General features: G+C 40.5%; 1 protein-coding gene across 2 annotated transcripts in view; it reads right to left on the bottom strand.

Annotated features, from left to right (window-relative positions):
- Positions 1 to 2371: 2371 nt before the first annotated feature.
- Positions 2372 to 22854, bottom strand: part of DCDC1 (doublecortin domain containing 1) — a 440084-nt gene continuing 419601 nt past the window's right edge. For both annotated transcript variants that reach the window (XM_059406519.1, XM_059406527.1), the window contains 3 exons: positions 19167 to 19317; positions 16205 to 16314; positions 2372 to 3921 (listed from right to left, as the gene is read on the bottom strand). In XM_059406519.1, coding sequence (XP_059262502.1) covers positions 3859 to 3921; positions 16205 to 16314; positions 19167 to 19317 — 324 coding nt within the window. In that variant the 3' untranslated portion in view covers positions 2372 to 3858. The remainder of the gene's footprint in view (positions 3922 to 16204; positions 16315 to 19166; positions 19318 to 22854) is intronic.

The following is a 22854-nucleotide window of genomic DNA, read 5'->3' as shown; positions in this document are numbered from 1 at the left end:
CCATGCTTTTAGCCTCAGGCATCACTCTGCTCTTCCTCAGCTGTGAGACCATGGGCAGTTTATTTAACATCAGTGCCTGTTTCCAGATCTGCAAAATGGAGCTAATAATACACATGATAATAATACACATGAGGACCAAACAGGTTAATAAATGTCATGAGCTAGCATAGTGCCTGATACATAAAGGGTAGCTTCCTAGCTAATATTTACTGCCTCTGGTGCCTGTGTTCCCACCCACTGGGCAATACTTGCCCTCCTGACAATCTTGGTAGCGAAGCTGGGGATGGTGGCAGGGATGACAATTTGCTGAGAGCCCAGGAGACATAAATATAAACTCAATAACAGTTCGAAAGACATCTCAAAATTTACTCTTTGCATCTGTCAGAAGCCAGCATATCTTAAAGTTGAGAGGCTTCTGCTGAATGAGATGAAATCTTGATGATATCTTCTAGTCTATATTCAAGACACAGAAAGAATAGGTGAGTTTCCCCAGACCACACAGCCTGATGAGGAGAGCAGAGATAATTCTTATCTACTACCTCCAAGTCTACTGCTCTCTTCCCCAAACTCTTTCAAAGAGTGCTGCCTAAAGTAGCAAATTACAGTTATTATCCTCTGCAAGCAATATTTTTTATATCACCATTCACTTATTTATTCACTCAACAAAGATGTTTTGACAACTATATGCATTTGAATATGTATTTGTTCAGCTACTTTCTATCCCTCTACCCCATGTTCTTTCCTTCAAAACATTTATCACTAGTTGTTATCCTATTTTTTGTTTCTCTTTTTTATTGACTGTGCACCTTCCCCAAGTCAGTGAGGTCCATGAGAACTAAGATTCTTTCTCATTCAGCATCATAGGCCCAGTCCCCAAAATGGTGTTAGTGTATCACAGGACTTCCATTAATAGATGTTACATAAATAAATGATGCCAATTTCCTCTAGATTTGGGGTATTCCTTGCTTTTCAAATTCTTAAGTAAACTATAGTCATATAAAAGTATGTTCTCAGCACCTCTTTAAAATAACTTTGCTAACTTTCAACTGAAGCACCTGTCTTCCCCTCCTCTACTGAGGATCAGAAGGTCCCTTCTCCCCAGTTTATAAGGATGTCATGGAACCCCTCCCCCACTGGCTACAAGAAGTTCTGAATTGCCTTAAGCTGTATACACGAATTAGAGAAACTTGAATTTTTGATGCATTAAAGCCTAGGGAGTGGTGATTTCTCACTTCTAGCATCCGAACACTCCTCTTCATTTCAGCATTAATATTCTGTAAAATAAAATGGTTGATTTTGAATTCTAAGTCTGTGATCTCATTCTTTCCCCTACAATAGTCCAATGATACTTCTTTTAGTACACTTACTTCTTTTATATCCACATGAAATCTATGCCTAATTTGAAGACTATTCCTTTCTTCAGGAAAAAAAAAAAAGGGGGAAAATTTTTTTCTACACTTTATCTCATCTGATGCTAAAAACAACTTCTGGGGGAGAGGGTTGAAGGAAATATTAGTATTCTCATGTCATTGTTGAGAAAATAGATATGTCCCATGGGTAGTAAGAAGCACAGCCAGAGTCGAAATGTGGCTCCTCATTTGATACTGAACAATATCACCTACTGGTTTCCAGGCACTGTGCTAGGCTCTGGGAACAAAGCAGAGAACGGACACAGCAGCTTTACAGCGTGTCTTGGACTCCTAAATCTAGACCTTTTCAAATCTGGGAACTCTAGCCAAGGACAGTGGCATTAAACCATAACCCAATATATTTTTCATATAAAAATGTAACAGTTTAAGGTCATTTGTAAACAACACCTCAAAGAGTGTTCAAAGTCATTTTAACCTCATTTCTGACTGAGGGTACAGTTAGTTTTGACTAAATTAAACTGAAGTACATTTATAACACGACTCAGAATGAAATGATCCAAAAGTTATCTGCATATTTGGAAACATCACCATCTTCTATATATGTGCATAGTACAGCAGTGGAGCGGGCTGGGTGTTCTGATCCAAGGTACCCTATTTCTCTGCGGCTGGGTAGCCGCGATTTCCAGGCAGACTCCAGACGTCTGAGACTGCTCTTCTGTGGAGGTTCCCCTCAGGGCTGCCAGGCCTGTCAGCGATCCCTATTATTCTCCTGACAGACAAAAGAGAAACAGCGTGTATTCCCTTCTGCCTCTAAGAGTAGCAAGTAAAATGGCTTTGTGATCTTAAGAAATGTTGACTTAATTAGCTTTTTCCTTCCAGGTAATAAGTGCTTTCTCCAAGGAAGGAATGCCCCAAATTAACAACACTGAAGTTTATATTTCCTTCCCTTTTCCCATTTAAGATTCATAGATGTAAAAACTATACTCAAAAATGGTAAGAAATCTTCATGGTTTATTGTTTTTGAGTATAACAAGATAAATTACCACAGTTACAGTTACAGAGTCTGCTTCATCTGACATGTATTTTAAAATTTTCCATTGAGAAGTATAGATCCAATGTCCCCTAAACCTTAAAGAATATTGAAATTAGAAATATCTTCCCTTATATCAGAAGTTCTTTATGTGAAAGTTCACAGATGTTTTTCAAGTAGGTCTGAGAACTCCATGAAATAGTAAGAAAGAAAGAAAAAAAGCTTTGTTTTGTACGTGCATTTTGTAAGCTTCTGGCTTTTCAAGTGGTTCTCAGAGATAGTACATGAACCAAAACAGTTTGAGAACTCCTTTACAAAGTCTGCTGATGTTTTAAATGTTGTCCATTCAGATATAAGTAATTTCACATCATTTTAAGATTTGGGGGGAACATCTGGCCAGCTCGGTTGGTAGAGCATATGACTCTTACTCTCAGGGTTGAGAGTTCAAGCCCCACACTGAGTGTAGAGCTTACTTAAAATCTTTTTACTTAAAACCTTTTCTTTTCTTTTTTTTTTTTTTAAAGATTTTATTTATTTATTTGTCAGAGAGAGAGTGAGTGAGAGCGAGCACAGGTAGACAGAGTGGAAGGAAGAGTCAGAGGGAGAAGCAGGCTCCCTGTGGAGCAAGGAGCCAGATGTGGGACTTGATCCCAGGACGCTGGGATCATGACCTGAGCCGAAGGCAGCTGCTTAACCAACTGAGCCACCCAGGCGTCCCAAAACCTTTTCTTTTTTTAAACTTGCATTTTAAACTAAAATATATAAATAATCACAAAAGATGTTTTTGAGACTATTAAATGCCTAGTTTACACTATCACATTTATTTCATTTGTGCAATTTTGAGAAGTGTTTCTTGCCTCTGAAAAGCAGAAAGGACGATCCAACTATAACTTGATTTCATTTGGCTCCTGAACATCTGACTGAAATGAAGTTCTATAAAGCAGACCCTCTCTCCCTACTGTACTGTCGTAATTTCAGTTTGTGGTCTAGCATGAGAGGGGAGGATGGCTTCACCTCACTTTCCCATAACACTGCTCTTGCAGTGGGACTCCATTAGCACGGAGTCTTTGTGGGCAGAGCCCTGGCCCACGTAAATGAAAAACGAGGGTCTCTGCCCTCCAGGCACTTGCTACCTAGTTGGGGAGACAAAACATGTGTTCAATATATATGCAACTTTTTCCAACAGGCCTCTCTATAGACTGGAAAGACTAGACAATATAAACAAGATCTCATTAAAATATAAAGTCTCTATGGCTAATGCTGCCTTTGACTATGACATGTCTTCTTATTCATTTATAAATATCTTATAGCTGATTTATCTGTGTTGGTAATTCTTCAAAATCAGTATGTGAAAAATTCAGTTACTTTGAAAAATAAACTTTAGGATTAAATTTCTAAATGAACCACACAGATTTCTTTTATAGAAGGGGACTTTCCTAAATTTGAGTCTTTGGCAATCTAAATAATTGACCTTCCTATCACAGCCTTTGGTTTGCAAGTAGATGAAGAAAGTCTTCTTTCCTATAAGAGAGAAAAAGAGAAATATATGTCTACATGTACATACATATACTTATTTATACACACACACACACACACACACACATGAAGTTCAATAGAAGTTGCTATCTTAAAAATATTTATCAGAATAGGTACATTAAAACTTAATAAGGTTTGTAAAATTTATAGAGGCATTCCCTTCAAGGCCTGATGTGAGTTATGAAATCTAATTTTGTTTTCATAGCTCTGTGATAAAATTTTATCAATGTTATAAAAAGGGGTCTTTACTAAGACTGACCGGAAATCTGAACTATCTGGCCAGGCAATAAAAACACATTCCTTAGCTGCAAAGTGTCAGACAAGCAAGGTGTAACTGAAATTGATCGATAAGTCTTCCTTTTACAGTTGAGTGCATTCACTTTACCTCATAGGATAATAGTTTTTTTTTTAATGGTTTTTCCATTAATATCAGACTTCAGTGTTAGTAAGAAACAAGAAAGACATAAAAGGGAGAGAGACATGCCATCAAGAAAGAATGTTGTGATCTTTAATGGTAGAGCACTTGAGCTCAGAGGAAGTGCTTGTGTGGGGTGAGGGGTGGGACTTTTGTTTCAGACTGTTATGGCTTGAATTGTGTCCCCTCCCCTCCCCCAACCCACAAATTCATATATCAAAGTCCTAGCCCTCAGTATCTCAGAATGTGTTCTTGTTTGGAAATAGGGTCTTTGCAGATGTAATTAGTTAAGATGAGGTCATACTGGAGTAAGGTGGTCCCAATCCAATATGGCTGGCATCTTTATAAAAGAGGGAGATTTGGACATAGGCACACAGGTGTCATGTCATGCGAAGATGAAGGCAGAGATTGGGGTGATGATTCTATAAGCCAAGGAACAACAAAGATTGGAAACTACTCGAAGCTAGAGCAGAGGCATGGAACTGACCATTCTGTTAGAATGTGGGAACAAAACCTAGAGAGGGAACAAAACCTGCTGCCAACTTGATGTTGGCCTTCTAGCTTCTAGAACTGTGAGACAAGAAATTTCTGTTCTATAAGGCACCCAGTTTGTGGTACCTTATTACAGCAGCCCTAGCAACTAATACATGGGGGGAAGACAGCTACTGGGGTAAAGAAGACCCCAGATGTCTTGCTCTGTCCTGAAAAGTAGGTGAAGGTCATTCCCACGCATATGGCAATGCCCCTCCTATTGTGGGTTGGGCTTCCAAGTGTAGCTGACTCTGCATAACTTAGTTGTCTTCACGGAAATCTTCCAAACAGGCAGTGATCAAACCATTACTCCTTGAAGCTATTCAGTAATCTCACTTTCAGAGTCAGTAGCCTAATATGAGTAACCTGAAATGCCTACAGGTTTTGAGGTTCAAACCCCAGCTCTGCCTGGTGGCTTTTTTAAAATTTATTTTTTATTATTTTTTAAATTTTAACTCCAATATACTTAACATACATTGTTATATTAGTTTTGAGTGTACAAAATAGAGATTCAACAATTCCATATATTACCCAATGCTTATCACAATGAGTGCACTCCTTAATTTCCATCACCTATTTCATCCATCCCCCCACCATCTTTGGGCAAGATATTTCACCTTCCTCATTTGTAAAATGCCCAAAAGTAGAAGTAGAAAAAATATCTACTTCCAAGGGTGGTCATATGTATGGAATGAAACAGATGACAACAGTGTAAAAGTCCAATATGGTACCTAACATGTGTAGACATTCTACCAGCATGAGTGCCCTTCCGCTTCAACATTTATGATCTCATTGTTCTGTATACCAAATACAAAACAACCTGCCCAATAGTGCAAGAGGCAGGACTCAATTCAGGCCTCTGACAGCACATACAAAGATCCTTCCCTGGAAAGAATCACCTCCAGCCCTTGGCCACCACTAAGCTGTGCCTCAGCCTCCCTCTGTTGCTCTGGTGAAATCTGGACAGGGCTTCTGAGGGTGAAGATCCTCAGGTCCTAGTGAATACCTATAACAAGGCCTTACCAAGCAGATGGACAGGCTTCCTGGGGTCAGCTGGAATTCTGGCTGTCACAATTCTTGTTGCTCAATTGTATCTCACAGCTGAATCAGAATCAGACTTTTAAAGTTGGGTGGAACTTTAAAGATTCAAGAGTCTACTTTCCTTATTTTATAGAAGGGATAGCAGTAGTTCGATGGGCCCTTGGCCAGTTAGCATGGAACTGACTGGTCTTACAAGCCACAATCTAATATTCCTTCCATTCTATTATGCGCCCAGTAATTACAATGTTAGCCCGGGAAAGGAGGAACCAGAATAGAGCCAAAGCTATGCAAAATATTCTCAGAATAAACTTTACCATTGTAGAGAAATGTGGCTTTAGTGGAATCAAGGTCCTTCCTAGCTTTATGATGTTTAGACCAAGGCAAGGTGAAAGTCAATTTCAAAATGGTGCAGCAACTGCCATTTAGTAAAGGGATGGGAGTACATCAGTCCTTTTTAGTACGTACTCTGGAGGTGAAGGTTGTTCATCTCAGTCCCCAGCACTTAGTAGCCCCTGAAGGAGACCATGGCAGTTTCTGAGTAGGCAGAGGAGGTGAGGAGCAGTGACCTTTGTTTGGAAATCTCCTAAATTGGCTGACTCCCATTTACATGCTGTTTCTGTCAGTCTGGGTCACTTCTATGTCACTAAGTAAATATGCTGGAAATTATTACTATTTCAGACAAATGTTTAACTATTCTCAGATTATCTATGACACCACAGGCCAAAGTCACAGCAATCTAACCTGGGAGTGAGTTTACTTTACTTCATGATTTATGGAATGAGAATTCTAGGCGCTCTGTGGGACTAATTTAATACGAAACATTCAGATGTCTGTCTTATAATGCTATTCATCTTTCCTTAGCCTGCCCACACCAGGGGGCATGTGGTTCAGAGAGCAGGCTCTCCCTTCTCAGCCACAAATCATCACACTTGTGAAAGGGGGTGACATATCGTCCCTTGCAAGCAGGCTGCCTGCAGCAGAGGCGGCTGAGCAGTTAAGGGTTCATCTGGGCACTGATGGGAGAACCCTCCATCAGACCTCAAGAGCATTTTGAAAGTTACAGTTGGAAAAGAAGGGATCATGATCAACCTTGTCCTGGTTTTCCTTGTGATGAAGGAAATTTAGTCAGGCTATATTGTCTTAAGACTTGTTTTATAAGAGGTTTATGTGGTATTTTACGGATTGATGTGATAATGTGTGTCTTAGCTCAGGTTGCTACAATGAAGTACCACAGGCTTATAAACAACAGAAATTTATGGAACCGGGATGTCTAAGATCAGAATGCCAGCATGGTTATGTTCTGGTGAGAATCCTCTTCTGGGTTGCAAACTACTGACTTCTCATTGTATCCTCATAAGGCAGAGAGCAGAGCAGATGAAGGAAACTCTCTAGTGGCTTATAAGGGCGCAAATTCCATTCATGAGGGCTCCATCCTCGTGACGTCATTTGCTCCTAATCACACTGCGGCACAGGGTTTCAACATATAAACCCTGTGGGAACACCTTGTTCAAAACAGTGCATGTGAAGAGAAGAAAATTCTACAAAAAGTCTAACTCTGATTCAATGTGTATATTTAAAAGCAGATTTTTAATCAATCAATTACCCTAAATCTTACATTCACTTAACAAATATTCATTAAGGCCTGCTATAGAGTAAGGAATATCCACACCTGGAAATACAGGTGTGAACAAGCCTGGCCTACCTTCAAAGAGCTTAGAGACGAGTGGGAGAAAAAAAAAGACATCAACAGTGAAAAGTGGCAAGCAAAGAGGGCAGAGGGAGCACATGGAAGCTTCTAACAGACATGAGTGTGAGGAGTGGTCAAGAACAATTTCCCAAGGAGAAGAAAGGTGCAAAGGTGTGGAAATGAGAGAGAACACACGATTTGGGGGGGGGGGGGTACTGAGGGATTGTCTAGGATGAAGGGGGTGTAGATCTCTGTGAGCAAAGGGTGAGAAAACAGAGACCACAGGGCTCGTGGACACGATAGTCCCAAGGGTGTTGGGTTTGCTCTTTACTTTGATGACAAAGGTGGGGGTAGGGCACTGATGAAAGATTTTAAGCAAGAACAACATGGTATGATTTTCATTCTCAAAAAGTGATCTTGGCTACGACTTGGATAAAAAAAAAAAATTGGAGAGGAAGAAGGCTGGGGTTGTACATTGGCTGGTTAAAAAAAAATCAGGATCAGCCGTGTGGGCAATGCTGTGGCAGCAGTAAGATAGTGTAAGTAAACAACTTCAAAAGACTCAAAAATCCCACAGATGAATCCCTTTTATTCTTCCTAACAACAGTTGGAAATTGGTGCAATGAAAATTGCCCTTTGTCGTTGAGTCATTTCCTGAGCGAGGACCTGGAGAGCAGGACACTCCTGATGCTTTTACATGCAGCCACTACCCTGTGCCTCACTGCTGGTGAGGACTCCTCCCCGAGAAGCCTCTTAAGTACCCAGCTCCAAATCCATATCTAGTTGTGGCCCAATCAACTTTTGCATGGGAACTGGGCATTATCTAACAGATAATACTATTCCGTGGGTGTCCTGGATCATAACAAGGATTTATGACTCAAACCCAGCAGACCACTGTCAAGCCCACTGAGCAGAACTCACATTTCAGCCTTGAGAATGTTGTTGGCCAGGTTCACCTTGCAGAGTGGAGGGAGGGGGAGAAAGGGTAATAAAAGATCAAAATCCACAATGGAATTCAGCCTATCAAAATGACTGCATGAAATAAGAGTCAAGAAAAGGTCTGATAAAGGGTTGGCATTCGGAATTGATTTGGGAAAATCATGTGGATGCCAGAGTGCCTTGAGTTTTAGATGCCAGAACATCCCTGCAAGATCTGCTTCCCCAGAAGGAGTTGGTTGTATTAAGGAGTATAACTTGTGAGTCCGTCTGGTATCCTTCCTGATATCATAACCAAAGGCACAGATTCCAACCTCAAATTTGTCTTGCCTATATAGCAAAGATCTCCCCATCAAGGCCAATTTTGAGGATGTACCCAAGGGCAAGCCTCTCAGTGGCTAAAGAGAAATAGTGACTGCCTAGATCATTCCATTGTTAATCCCTCCATGGTGAAGAGAGAAAAGGACCATAGCAATGGCAGAACAATGGTCTATACCAAAAATGTCCTAGACCCCCAAAAGGCAGCCCTGTCGACAGCTTCCTGAGGAAACCAACCCACACCGTCACTTCAATAGGCAAGCTGTGCTTTGTATCATGTGATCTCTGATACCCTAATCTAAAGGAATGAGTAAATGGCTGACCTCTGGCCATTCAGTCTTCCATTAAAAGACACAAAGAAAGTAATTCAGATGGTAGAGTGGCCCTGGAGCCAAAAGAAATATAAAGAGAAGGCAGGAAACAGAAGCCACGAATGAGCAGAGCAGACAAGCAAGCATCTTAGTGTAGAGCAGAAGCCTGTGGAGAAGTAGAAAGTTCACAGCAGAAGCAAGAAGCACCAAGAAACAACCAAGTTACCAAGTTAAGAGCAGGAATAGTAGACTGCTGGGTGGCCGTGTGGACAAAGACTGGCCTTGCATCTCGAACAGAGACCACCATGAAGCTTGTCTGCTGGGCTTCCCTTGTTGTACAAGGGTCTCTGGTCTGAGAGACCACCAAGGAGCCAACACCGATGCAATTGCATGAAGGTTTATTTAACAAGCTTAAGCTTGGGCCCAAGTATACCTGACACAGTGGAGTAGGAACTCGGACCCCGAACCAGATTACAGTTAGAGTTTTTAAAGGCAGAGTAGGGGTGGACTCGGCAGTGGGTGAGGACAAGGGATTGGGGATGATGTAAGTCTCTAAGGAATTTTGGAAGCAAGGTCTCTAGGACCTTGAGGGGCTAGCTATTGTTGGAAGAAAGGTTATTTATTACCAGTAATAAAAATCTTCTCGTGAGACCCTTTAGATGTATATCAGTGGGTCATATGCTTGGGAATGATTTCTGACACTATCTTGGAGGTTTAGAGATAAAGTTTCCTAAAGGAATTATTAAAGTAGACTTACAGGATCCTGGTTGGACCTGTCGGGGTAGGGGGTCGGTCCGGCTAGGATTGTTCTTAGCAAAACCTCAAGGTGAGGGCAGTTGAGTCTCCAGCGGAGAGCCACTCTGTCTGTTTCAAGGGCTTGTCAGTAGGTAAGGAATTTTAATGATTTTCTTCTGCCTCTGTTTCCCACATCACCCTGTGCATTCTTACTTCCTTCTTAATCCTCTCAAAAAATCTCCATCACTAAAGCTAAACCGAGTATGTTCTGTAACTAGTAACCTGAGAAAGCTTAATTTAATGCACAATACTTAATCCAGTTTTCATGTTAGTTCCCTTTAATGGTTTCTCACTGCACTTAAAATAGAAAAATCCAACTCCTTAGCATGATCTATAAGGCCCTCCACAATTTCATGCCCACCCCTCCCACCTAACCTTATGGGTCTTAATCCAACGTTCTAAGCCAAGTATCCAAGTAATCACACAACTTTGCATGCTCAGCACCCAGAACAGAATAGAACAGAGAGTGCCTGGAGATAGATAGACAGATATATGAATTAGTTCTTCAAAGAACTATTTTTCTTTGTATTTTCTGTCTTCTACGGTATCTGTCTCCCAGCCTATATGGATTTCATTTAGGGAGCAAGAGAACTGTTTTGAAAATTAATTTTTCTAAGAGCACTTGTCATTGAACTGAAATAATATCCTGTGGAACTTCACACTCTTAGATGAGTCTGCCAGGGATGTGGGTGGCTCAGGCTTCCATGTTAACTAGATTTAGAGCAAGCATAAAGAGGTTCTGCCTCCCCTTCCCCAGCAAGCAGCTCCCTCAGTTAGGAAAGGGTCCCTTCGGCAAATAAACTCCCATCCTTGTTCTAAAGCACTCTCTTTTTGTACATATAAAAAATGTACAAGAAAATTCCAAGAAGCTTGCTTTTCTTCCCCACCTTCAAAATTACTCTGCTCCTCGATATGTGCACCATAGTCCAGACATTATTCCTGTGACCTTTAAAATAGCAAGATGTTATCAGCATTGAAGCCAGCTTAATTAACATGGGAAGCTCCACTACCTCAGACTCGCTTGCTTTGCCTCCAATGTCTGGGTCCTGGTTACAGTGTCTGGGTGGTTGGTCCTGACCCAGGAACATTTCCATTATTTCTTCAGCAAATAGTGATAAGAAAATGTGAGGACGTTGGGACTCAAGCCATCACACATGCAGCAAGTGCTTCCTTGCCTTCATACTCCAGTATTCTTGAAACTGGTCCTTGTATGGGCCTATTCAGCTAGAGCGGCCTCACCCTGGTTGAACAGCCATTTTGTTGTTTATACATAAAAACTTAAACTGACCTTGCCCACCCCTCCCCACCCCCCACCCCCCCGCCTGGGGAACTTACTTAAAAGCAAGTCCGGGAAACCAGTCCCAGGTAACAAAGCCCAAATACATGGGTGGGTCAGGTCAGGTGGAGATAACAGCCCGAATGCAGGGATGGGTCAGGGCAGGTGGGGGTATCAAATCAGTGGGAGCGCATACTGTCTCCCTAGCTACCAAGGAGTATGGGCCCCGCCCCTTGGGTGCCCTTTGGGCGCCAATTCTGACCAAGGTGATAGGCTAATTCAAATATCTACGATAGGGTAAATTGTAATTCAATTGGTCACTTATGTGTGACCTAGCAGGACTGTGTAGCTTTCTCTGTGTTACAATCTCATTGGTCACCTGTGCATGGCCAGGCCCAACCACATGGCCTTTGCCCTTAAAAGCTAGTCTGTAAAGAAGGGAGGGGTCGCCTCTTTGCAAGAGACGGCCCTGGCCAGTCAGTTTGATTCTCGATGCTCGGCTCGAAATAAAGCTTTACTTGACCTTCACTTTTTATCAGTCTCGCTCCTTTAACCATGGACCCAACAGTCCTCAGCACATGCCCACATGATGGTCACAACATTCCTGGCCGAGCTCCTCAAAGTGTGGTCAGCTAACTGCTCGCCATCCCTGGGGCTTATCAAATGCAGACTGCCTGACCCACCTCAGGCACACAGAATAAGAACCTCTGTGATCAGCCTGGGGCTGTGTTTTATCAAGCACCCCAGTGAAACTTGGAGAATCATACTAAGGAAGCAGCCCTGCTGCTCCACAAATTGCTCCAGGAAGGATTGTTTTCAAAATAAAAGTGGGAATTTAAAGGCCCTTAGAAGAGAAAAGCTTGGAAGACTGAGAAGACCCACAGGCAAGGAGAGAGAAGAAAGGAAGGAAGAGGGCAAAGTGGTAGAAATGAAAAGAGTGATGTAATTTGAACTCAGACTTTGGGAGTGCCAACCCTAGAAGCTCTGGAAGATTCCCTCCTCTCTTCCATTCCGGTCCAACCAAGTCTGCTGGGTTACTTATGGAGAGTATGCCTTTGAGAAATTTCCTCTAAAATACAGCTGCTGGTGGTGGCACTTAGAGTCTGACTGCCCAGCTGCCTCAGTTGGTCTGACAGAGGTGACACCTTGAGAATCCACACCTGGCCAAACTCCCAGTATTCTTCCCCAGGTTCAAAACTTCTAGGACTGAAAAGCCAGGACCTAATGGATCTAGTGGTTGACTGAACCTTGTATCTACCCTTAAACCAGGACAGGAATTCAAGCAGACAAGGAGAGATAGCATATCCAATTCAGAATCCCCATTGTACTTGCCATATAAATACAATTTCTTGTCTTCTTTCTTTCTCCCTCCCCCGACCCAGTCACACCATGGGTGTAAGCATTTCCTCTCCCCTCATATATTCCTATTTGCACATATGGTACAGGGTGACAGCCTACTGATAGTAGTTTCATATTACAGACTCACAGGATGGGGAAAATACTGTAGCTGACAGCAGGAACCCACCATACAACCTTGTTACACAGTCTGACCATTTACTTTCATCAGCACTTACCTGAGTGGTGGTCTTTATTGATCTTCTTTGCAGCTGCTTATGGCCAAGCAGCCCTGATTTATGCCATTCATGCCATTTATGCAGAATTTTAGTTTACTGCATTGAGAACAAACAAAACTGCTGCTCTTTCTGCTTACCTAGCCTTAGGAGGCTTTGAGATGTGTTCAGAAGCAAGAGGGAATTGGAGCCATTGGTTTAATAAAAACAACTGAGGATCACCAATGGGTCCAAATTCCATTCAACTGAGGACATTTGCATCTGATTTGTGATGACCTAGAATAACACAGATCTCTGGGTTTTGATTGCTCTCTTCCAAATGATGCCAGAAAAAGCAAAAACAGAAACAACCGCTGCCTTGGTGAATCACAAATCTCAATGACACTCAGCACACCTGGGCTATTGTTAAAGATAAGCTCATAAACACAGCAATAGCCACTAGCCGCAATTTCTAAGTGATTCTCTTGTAAAGAGAACAAATTTATTTTTCCCTTTTTATTGTTTTTTTTTTTTTTTTTTTTGCTTTGCTTCCTTAATCCACACACACAAAAAATTAGTTATTGTGAACAATCAAGAAAGAAATGGAAATTCAGGGTTATTGCTCTAATAAGACTACCTTTGCATTTTGAATCATTACTAATGTGTCCTGTTTTGCAGAACTGACATAAGTACCCAGATAAATGTTTCTTATTTATCAAACACTCTCAGTAAATCTCACAATGTCTGTCAAACTTTTGGGCATGTTACTTTTAGTCAGCTGGCTTAGAAACATGCAGCTTCACCCCAACACGTAATCAGGCAACAAAAGCTAAAGATGGGGCAGAAACATTTAGAAAAGTCCTCCTGAGGACAATCACAGATCCTGGCACTCTGTTGATTAATATCTGGCTCACCTTAAGGGTGTTCGTGAACCAGTAGGAAATAAATTTCTGGAGAAGGCCACGGACTATTGTTTGTGTACTTAATAATAAATGGTTTCCAGTTGATAGGAAAATATTGAAATGTGACATATATATGAAACTGATTCAAATTAGATAAAAATGTCCCCAAAGGAAATTGCTGGGTTTATTAAAAGCCTAGGGAGGCTAAACAGAATTGCAATGGTCTTACCCTATTGTCCTTGCTGAGGTGGAGAAAGCACTCCCCAGTCCACCTTGTAACCAAGCAAGGAGGAAGGTCAATAATAAGGAAAGAGCAGGGCTGTCCTTGGTCTAAGTTAAAAGCGGCTATGAACTGCCGAGATACCCTGTGCAAGTTGTCGTCCACAAAGCAAGGGTCGCTGCCTCGCTGGTAAAATGTGATGTGTTGATGACTGTTATATTACATCTAAAATCCCATTTACTAGTAATAGAAAAGTTCAGTTAAGAGTTTTGCCTTATGTCTCCTGGTGCTTGATAGAGCGTTGTGTGATATTGCCAATTTTCGCTTCAGGCGTATTCACATGCAAGAGTGAAGACTTCACAAGAATTTGCACATTTGATCCAGGGTGAAATTATGCCATTTTCATAGCAAATCAACTTTTCTTTGGCAGCAAAATGATAGGTACTTTTTCACCCAGAGAAATGTCTTTGTTTTCAAGGAATTTGAGAAAATTAAAAAAGAAAGAAAGAAAGAAAGAAAGAAAGAAAGAAAGAAAGAAAGAAAGAAAGAAAAATAAAAAACGAAGTTCTTTGTCTATGGAGATTGTGATGCAGGTGTTCTCAGCAGAGGCCCAGCAGGTAAGAATCCTGTTGTCCTGCTTTCTGACCTGGAGCACTTCCTTAACCTTTCTTATTTTGACTTTCTTCTTAAAAAAAAAAAAAAAAAGAAAGAAAGAAAGAAAAAGAAAAATGGGGGTCATATGCAATCTTTCTCTCCTGTGTGTCACAGGCCGTTCTGGGATGCCTTCCCATCTCTAACATTGTACAACAGTGTCTGCAAAAAGGCAAACTGCTGTGGATGTAACATGTGAAATTTCACCTCAATGTGCTCTCCTTTTAGTGGTGTTGAAAGCAGCAGGAATTTACTCGTGCAGCCCTACTGATTTGCAGACTGGGAGTAAATACTAGGCCTTTTGCAGCGATTACCAAGAGCCCCCCTTAGTAGACATGATCTACTGCATCCCATGAAAGTGGTGGATTGAGGAGTGAGTCAGCTGAGCCATTCTGTACACACCTAGCCAGGTTGCAATTTATATTCAGACAGAGCTGTGAGTGCCTTTCAGAGGAAGAGAGAGAACAGTTCTCTGGAAATTTTCGACCAGGATCAGAAACCAAACTCTGCTTTGTCACTGCTATTTAAAACACCACCACCACCACCACCACCAGATTCTTTCTCCATTGCAGGGAGAAATTAACAGACAGGTTCTGGGGGGAGGTGGGTAGGGAGAGGGTGGGGGGCTTATGGACGTTGGGAAGGGTATGTGCTATGGTAAGTGCTGTGAAGTGTGTAAACCTGATGATTCACAGACCTGTACCCATGGGTTTAATAATACCTTATATGTTAATTTTAAAAAATTTAAAAAACAACAACAGATGGGTTTTTCTCTTCTTTTCCTATAGTGTTCCTTTCTAAGATTGCTAAGGAGTTCCCTTGACTCCTTACGTGACTTTTCTTTTTAACAGTGCATAGATCCTTTCTCTAAATTCTGTGTTGAGGACACAGTCTATGACTCTTGCTTGCTGAGTTTAGTCTGGAATTACCCAGCTTTGCTTTTGGAAACATGTTCTGTAGAGTCCTGCATTGCTACTATAGGCCAAACGGAAGGGAAATTGGAGGAGGAAAGATTGATTCTTGAGGTATTTCATTTTTATTCAGTAAATAAAGGATTTTAACATGAAGGTTTAGAAAATATGGTGGCCAAACTAGGAAAATGTCAGTTTAGGTCAAATTTAGTGTTAGGTGGTCAAACAGTCTATTTTATTATTGAATTACACACACACACACACACACACACACACACACTACTTGCCTCCACTAAATTACATATATAAATACATACAATGTATTTATAACAAGCAAATATAAATTATACATGTTTGTGTGTGTGTGTGTATGTGTGTGTAAATATATATATACAAAATATTACTTGCCTCTGCTACATTATTTTTTAATAATAATAGTAGTTTCCTGGTTTTATCTGGAAGAAAATAGATCTAAGATAGTTATTTTATTGACATTATTTTATCTAGTTTTATTGCCTCTCCAAGAACATATTTGAGGCATCAAATGCCATTCTGTATAAAATGTGGAGGGTAATAACTTTTTTTAAAAGATGCTATACGAAGTTAGAAAGGATGAATAATTGTCATACCATAGCAAGCATGTGACTGTATACACATAGTTTACCCCAGCAAAATACAGCACGAAATGCGATGGCTCTCATAGATATTATCTGTGTAGACGTACCGGGAGTTGCAGCTTGTGAGGTTGTGACATCGCGATGTTTGTGGCTTCAGGGCCCTGCTGCCTTCGGATTCTGGCATAATTTGCCCTGACCTCCATCAGTTGCTTTAACTCTGTTAAAAAGATTATTTTGAGAGACATGTCATGTATTTATAGAAAGTAATTAAAAGTCCAACATGATGAAAACTCAAAGATCCCTCAGAAATCCTTGACTCCCACCCCTGGACTCTCTCATTACACACTTGACTTGCTTATCACATCAGATACGTGTTAACATTCTTCGGATTTCTACAGAATGGCATTTCTGGAGAGGGCTTCCTTCCAGGCTTTGTACAAAGCCTGAATTGGAGGCTAACCTGGAAGTGGTCTAGAAGTTGAACCCAGTGAAAAGACGGTAAACACAGTAGTGTGAACAGTGTTTTAATTCGATGACGAATGGCGTAAAGCACTCTTTTAATTTTGTTGGGGGTTTCTGAGAAAGAAATCATTCTAACAGTATCTGATTTGTTTTGCCAAAACAAATCCATTTTTCAAAAACCCAGTGTGATCCTTTGATGACTGACTTTCACATGCTAAATGTTTTTACACTATAGTATATAAAATAAGTTATAGAGTGGTTAGTATTGAAACTCCCAGGCCAGGCTGCCTTATTTTCTACCACATAGTTAAGCCAGTAGGTCACAGCAAAATTTTGAGTGGAATGATTAATTTGTAAATAAACACATAAATACATGTGTGTGTAAGTGTGTGCTAGTAGCCTTTCTCTCGTCTTTCTTTAAAACATCCTGAATATTTAGATTTCTACTTAATAATTATTTCTAACTTAATTATTCCAGGAGAAACAGTAAATGGCAACTCATATAGTGAAATAAATTTCTTTTTTTTTCCTCCTTTTTTAAAAAAGATTTTATTTACTTGACAGAGAGAGAGTAGGCAGAGAGGCAGGCAGAGAGAGAGGAGGAAGCAGGCTCCCCACCAAGCAGAGAGCCCGATGTGGGGCTCGATCCCAGGACCCCAGGCTCATGACCTGAGCCAAAGGCAGAGGCTTTAACCAACTGAGCCACCCAGGCGCCCTGTGAAGCAAATTTCTAAAGAACAGCTTAAACTTTTCTATCAGTCAGATTTCCTAGAATACATATCACCCATGGAAAAGAACTTAAGACAACTAGGGAAAACCGCTAACCTTTTCACCAGGAAGGTAACACGGGAACCTACTTTCTAAGGAAAAGAATCGACTTTCACATCATAGTAATCCATGTGGTCACAGAACTGAAGATGTAAAAATAAACGTCTGTCTACACAGCCTTGTCCTTTGACCACAAAGCTAACGTGGAAGAAAATGGTAGGGAAAGTAACATTGGCATTTCTTGTTTTCTCTCTCTCCTTCAGTTTTTCTTGGTAACAAGCTTGCTTCTGGCAAGGGGGCCTACATTTCTCTCTGTGTTTTGGATATCCTTTTGGCCAGTTGTCTGAGGCATAGTTAGCTTTATTTATCAGAAAGGCCCAAAGAACACAATGAGGCCAGGAGGGAAGGGGCCAGGCAACAGAAGACCATCCCAAGAGTATAAAAAATTAAGCATAAACAATGAAGAAAATGGGAAAGTTCTTCCTACTGCACCACTTGTTTGTTTACTATTCAATTGTACTGCAATATTTCAAGTGTGTTCATATTCCTAATTAGACTGAAAACTCTTTTGAGGAAGGAACCTTGGCTTATATTTCTTTTATAAGACTACATAGTTTGGGAACACAGAAGACTGTCAACTAATACTTGCTAATGATAAGAACCCCCAAATCGGTGTGTTCCTCTATGTATAATGAGGGTCACCAAGAGCTGGGGAGGTGGGTAATGGTGAGTGGTGAGGACAACAGCCTAGAAAGAATACAAAGATTAGAGCCTCTTCCTTTATGTAGGATGGCACTGGAAGAATAGTTGTGGCATCCCTGACAGCAGGGCTAGACATCCCAGTAAGTCCTTGTCTTCCTACATTTCAGTCTTTATTCCTATACTTTTGTTCTGCGCTAGATGTAAAGATATGATTGCAGCTGTTTTAAAGGTTTCTGTACCTTACATATAACACAGTAATAACAATTTTATGGTGACTTTTAAGAAGAAATAATCTAGTATTTGTTCTTTTAGGGATCCCAGGTGATTCACTTCCTAATCTTTTGATTTCTTTTAAAGTGATACCATGTTCTTCAGAATTCCTAAAAATTACGTATTCATTAATGTATACCTACCCCCAGAAAGGGGCTTTAAATACCTCAGGCAAATAGGATAAAGGACAAAAGTTGGTTTAATAACAAATATATGTTCCTTTGCATTTCTATTACTTCTAAAATGAGCATATACATTATTATTATTAAAAAAAGAAATCTGCAGGGACAGCTGGGTGGCTCGGTCTGTTAAGCATCTGACTTTGGCTAAAGTCATGATTTCAGAGTCCTGGAATCAAGCCCCCCTTTGGGATCCCTGCTCAGCTTAGACTCTGCTTGTCCCTCTCTGTCTGCCCCTCCTCCCCCTGCTCATGCACAAATAAATAAATAAATAAATAAATAAATAAAAATCTTTTAAAAATATCTGCAAACTGTATAGTTGCAATTAATAAACCATTAAGTTTTAAATAACTTGAAAGTAGGAAGTCAACGGAGCCTCCTTTCCTCAGGGTTTATGCTAAGGGAACACATTCAAATGGGGCCATTTAGAATTTCTGAAAATAAGCCCGTTAGATAAGGCTCAAGGCTAACAGAACTTTGAATTCTTGAGTGCAAACAATGTCAACAGTGAGTTTCCAGCACAAAAGTATATAAATTTAACTTTAGTAACATCAAGTAGAAAAGTGTGGAAGAAGGTAATTATTAAAAAGCATCACAATGAGATATAAAATTCAGAAAGCAAGCTCTTTAAAGAGAAGACGATTTTAATTCTTCAAAAACTCAGTGGAGAAGAGACTGTCTCCCATACCTTTTTGGGTTATAAAGCCATGTCCTGTGGAAACGCAGATGACCATGTCTCGCTCTATGTCGTCCCATGAGTGAATTGGTTCTCCATCAGGTGTGTACAGTCTTGTGGCTGGGCGGACCATTTTAAGACGAGAAGAGCAGTCACTCAACAGCTGAAACACAAAGGGACTGACGTTTTGGAATGTGAAATGTCACAACAATAATTAAGACTTAAAGAATCAACTCCTTTAAGGGAAATATTATCCCAGGTTGAATATTTATTTTACTTGTAATTTTTAGAAAGAGGTATAGAAGGAACTGGAAGAAGAGCATATGAAATTTCCCCAAAGTGCTTTAAAAATGAAGAATTTCGGGCGCCTGGGTGGCTCGGTGGGTTAGGCCGCTGCCTTTGGCTCGGGTCATGGTCTCGGGGTCCTGGGATCGAGTCCCGCTGAGCAGAGAGCCCGCTTCCTCCTCTCTCTATCTGCCTGCCTCTCTGACTACTTGTGATCTCTCTCTGTCAAATAAATAAATAAAATCTTAAAAAAAAAATGAAGAATTTCAGTGCTCTTTGTGGATTTTTCCTTGTAGTTCTATTTCCATGTGGAAGAAGGCATCTTGCTATTTAAAAAATGTCTAAATATGAAAGAGAATTGAGAATCTAGAGAAAATCTTGAGACTCGAGAATCTAGACTTGTCAGAATAGCAGAAAGTAATTTTTTTTGTTTGTTTGTTTCAAAAAGCAAGGAACCTGAAGGACAAAAGCACTGACCCAGAGATGGGGTGGCCTAGGCCTCTGGCTTCTGCATGACCTCAGACTAGTCAGGCAACTTCTCTATAAGAAGAGTCCCTTCAACTATAAAATCGAAGTTTTGATCTAAGACCTCTTTGATTCTATGATTAGCAAGTCTTTTTCCCCCCTTTTTAATTTGGAAAATTTAAAAACTATCTATAAGAGCCTTACTCAGTTTTTCTCAGTTTTCCTTGAAATATTCATACATATAGAGAGAGATACAAAGTGTTGTTAGGTCCCCCAATAATGGGTCCGTGATTAAAGGAGTGAGACTGATATAAAGTGAAGGTCAAGCAAAGCTTTATTCCGTGCCAAGCATCAAGAATCAGACGGAACAGTTTGGGACCACACCTCTTACAAGAGACGGCGACCTTTCTCTGTTTCACAGACTAGCTTTTAAGAACAAAGGCCGTGTGGTTAGGCCTGGCCACGCACAGGTGGCCAATGAGATGGTAACACACCGGAAACTCCACAGTTATTTTAGGTCACACATAAGTGACCAATTGAATTACAATTTACCCTATAGTAGACATTTGACCTAGCCTATCACCTTGGTTAGAATTGGTGCCCAAAGGGTGCCCAAAGGGCGGGGCCCATACTTCTTGGTAACTAGGGAGACAGTATGCAACCCCTCACTGATCGGTTGTCTCCACCTGGCCTGACCCACCCTTGTATTTGGGCTGTTACCTGGGGCTGGTTATGGGACTTGTTTTTAAGTAAGTTCCCTGGGGGAAGGGGAGCAGGGACAGTTTAAGGGTTAAACAACAGGGTTATTGTTTAACCTTGATGGAAGGTTAAATCATCTCTGGCTAATCATCTCTGGCTAAATAGGTCCTTACAGTGTCAACAGTACTAGAAAGATAAGTCAATATGTTGTCAGACCCCTAAAGGCAGTTCCATGAACGTGTGAATAAGACTTTCATGGAATAATAAAAGCCAGGAGGAGGAAAATTAGAGATTTCTACACACTTGCCTGTATGACTTTTTCCTCCCATATATGCCAAACGCCTGTTCCTCCAAAATGCAGGAACCCCTTCCACAGGAACCACAAAGATAGATCTACTTAAAGGCTATGACTCACGGACAATGAGGCCTGGCAGGGGGCAGAACTGGGCACATAATGACACCTTGCATATGGAAAATGAATCAGTAATGTGAAGCAAGACAAGACAAGCGATGAGACAATGTAATCAGAGAGTGCAGATTCCACCCACTCCTCTGGGCAAGGGATGAGTGAACTGAATTGAGTAGAATTGAAATTACCCAAGAATACATTCCCTTTTGCAGATCGTCAGAGAACAGTGGGAGAGTGGTCTCAGATGCAGCCCTAGCCATCCTGCTAGGTAACGGCCGGTCAGCAGCGGTCTGATTCCATACTGTGCATGTGAACCAGCGAGGGGTCTGAAGATCCAGTAGAGGATCCTGACAGCTCCCCAGTCAAAATTTAGGGCAAATAAAGAGAACTGATCTATCCTGTCTGTTTTCTGTCAGAAAACCTCTCCTTGTATAAGGAGGTATAAATAAAAAATCAACAGCAGCAACAATATGAGGCTTGTGAAAGTATTCTACAACATAAAAAGCTGTATGTTTTACACTGTATTCAAGGTGAAGAGTCAGTAAAATATTTACAGTAGAAATACATTTTAGAGAATATCTGTATTGGGTTTTCCCGAAATCCAATAAAATATGATTTCTGTAAACACAGACATGCGCATGCGCACAATGAGATGACAGCAGTTTAAAGGAAAGAAGTATCACTGAGGCATGGGCAGACATGATGATATTGATGATGATGATGGTAATAATAACAGCAGTTAACATTTATTGACACATTTCTTTTTTTTTAAGATTTTTAAAATTTTTTATTTATTTGACAGGAAGAGATTACAAGTAGGCAGAGAGGCAGGCAGAGAGAGAGAGAGGAGGAAGCAGGCTCCCTGCTCCCTGCTGCGGAGCTCTATCCCAGGACCCTGGGATCATGACCCGAGCAGAAGGCAGAAGCTTTAACCCACTGAGCCACCCAGGAGCCCCTATTGACACATTTCTATGGGACAGAAACTTTTCTGAAAGTTTCCAAGGACAATCTGATTTCATTCTCTGGAAAGACTTATGATCTCCATTTTATTGATGATGAAATTGGAGAACAGAGATTAAATTTCTTAACCCAGGTCACACAGCTAGTAAGAGAAGGAACAGGGTTTCCAACTGGGATGAAGAGAGACCTAAATGAAAAGAGGAGAGAAGGTAAGGAAATAAAAGACTCAATAGTAGAATTAAAATCTCTCTTAAAAGCAGAAAACGAGCAGACTGAATATTGTAGAAAATCAAATCAGTATTAGGGAGGACTAAGTGGAGAAAATCTCAAAGGATATAAAAAAGCATAAGACATAAATTTTATGAGAGAAAGGTTAAACATCTGGAATGTCAAGACATCAGATATTAAACCTATACATTATTGGTGTTACTGGAGAGGAATTCAGAATAAATTAAACTTGAGCAACTATCAAAAAAAATTGAAGGAAATTTTTCTGTCCCAACAAAGACCCATATCTTCAGATCAAATGGGTTAACTTAGGACAAGGCAAAGTTAATAAAAAAATGACTAACACTTAAATATAATTGAGTTGAAAAGTCTGAATTTCAGACATGGGGGTAAAATTCAGTTATATTTAGACCTTTATTCTGCAAAAATGAATGCCAAAGAAAATGGAATAAAATACGAAGTTTTTAGGAGGAAAGTTTTTAATGTAAGAATTCTGTATCCAGCTGAAGTTTTACTTTTTGTTTCAGGCAACAAAAGATATCCTCATGTATACAAAAGCTCACAAAACATATCACCTACATACATTTCATATTATTAAGGAATGAATGAAATTCCTTTACTATGGGAAAGTCATAATATGAAATGACTAATAGT

Source organism: Mustela nigripes, chromosome 1 (assembly GCF_022355385.1).
Source record: "Mustela nigripes isolate SB6536 chromosome 1, MUSNIG.SB6536, whole genome shotgun sequence".
Classification (NCBI taxonomy): domain Eukaryota; kingdom Metazoa; phylum Chordata; class Mammalia; order Carnivora; family Mustelidae; genus Mustela; species Mustela nigripes.
Note: the sequence above shows the minus strand (reverse complement) of the source record. Positions and strands in the feature narration are given on the sequence as shown.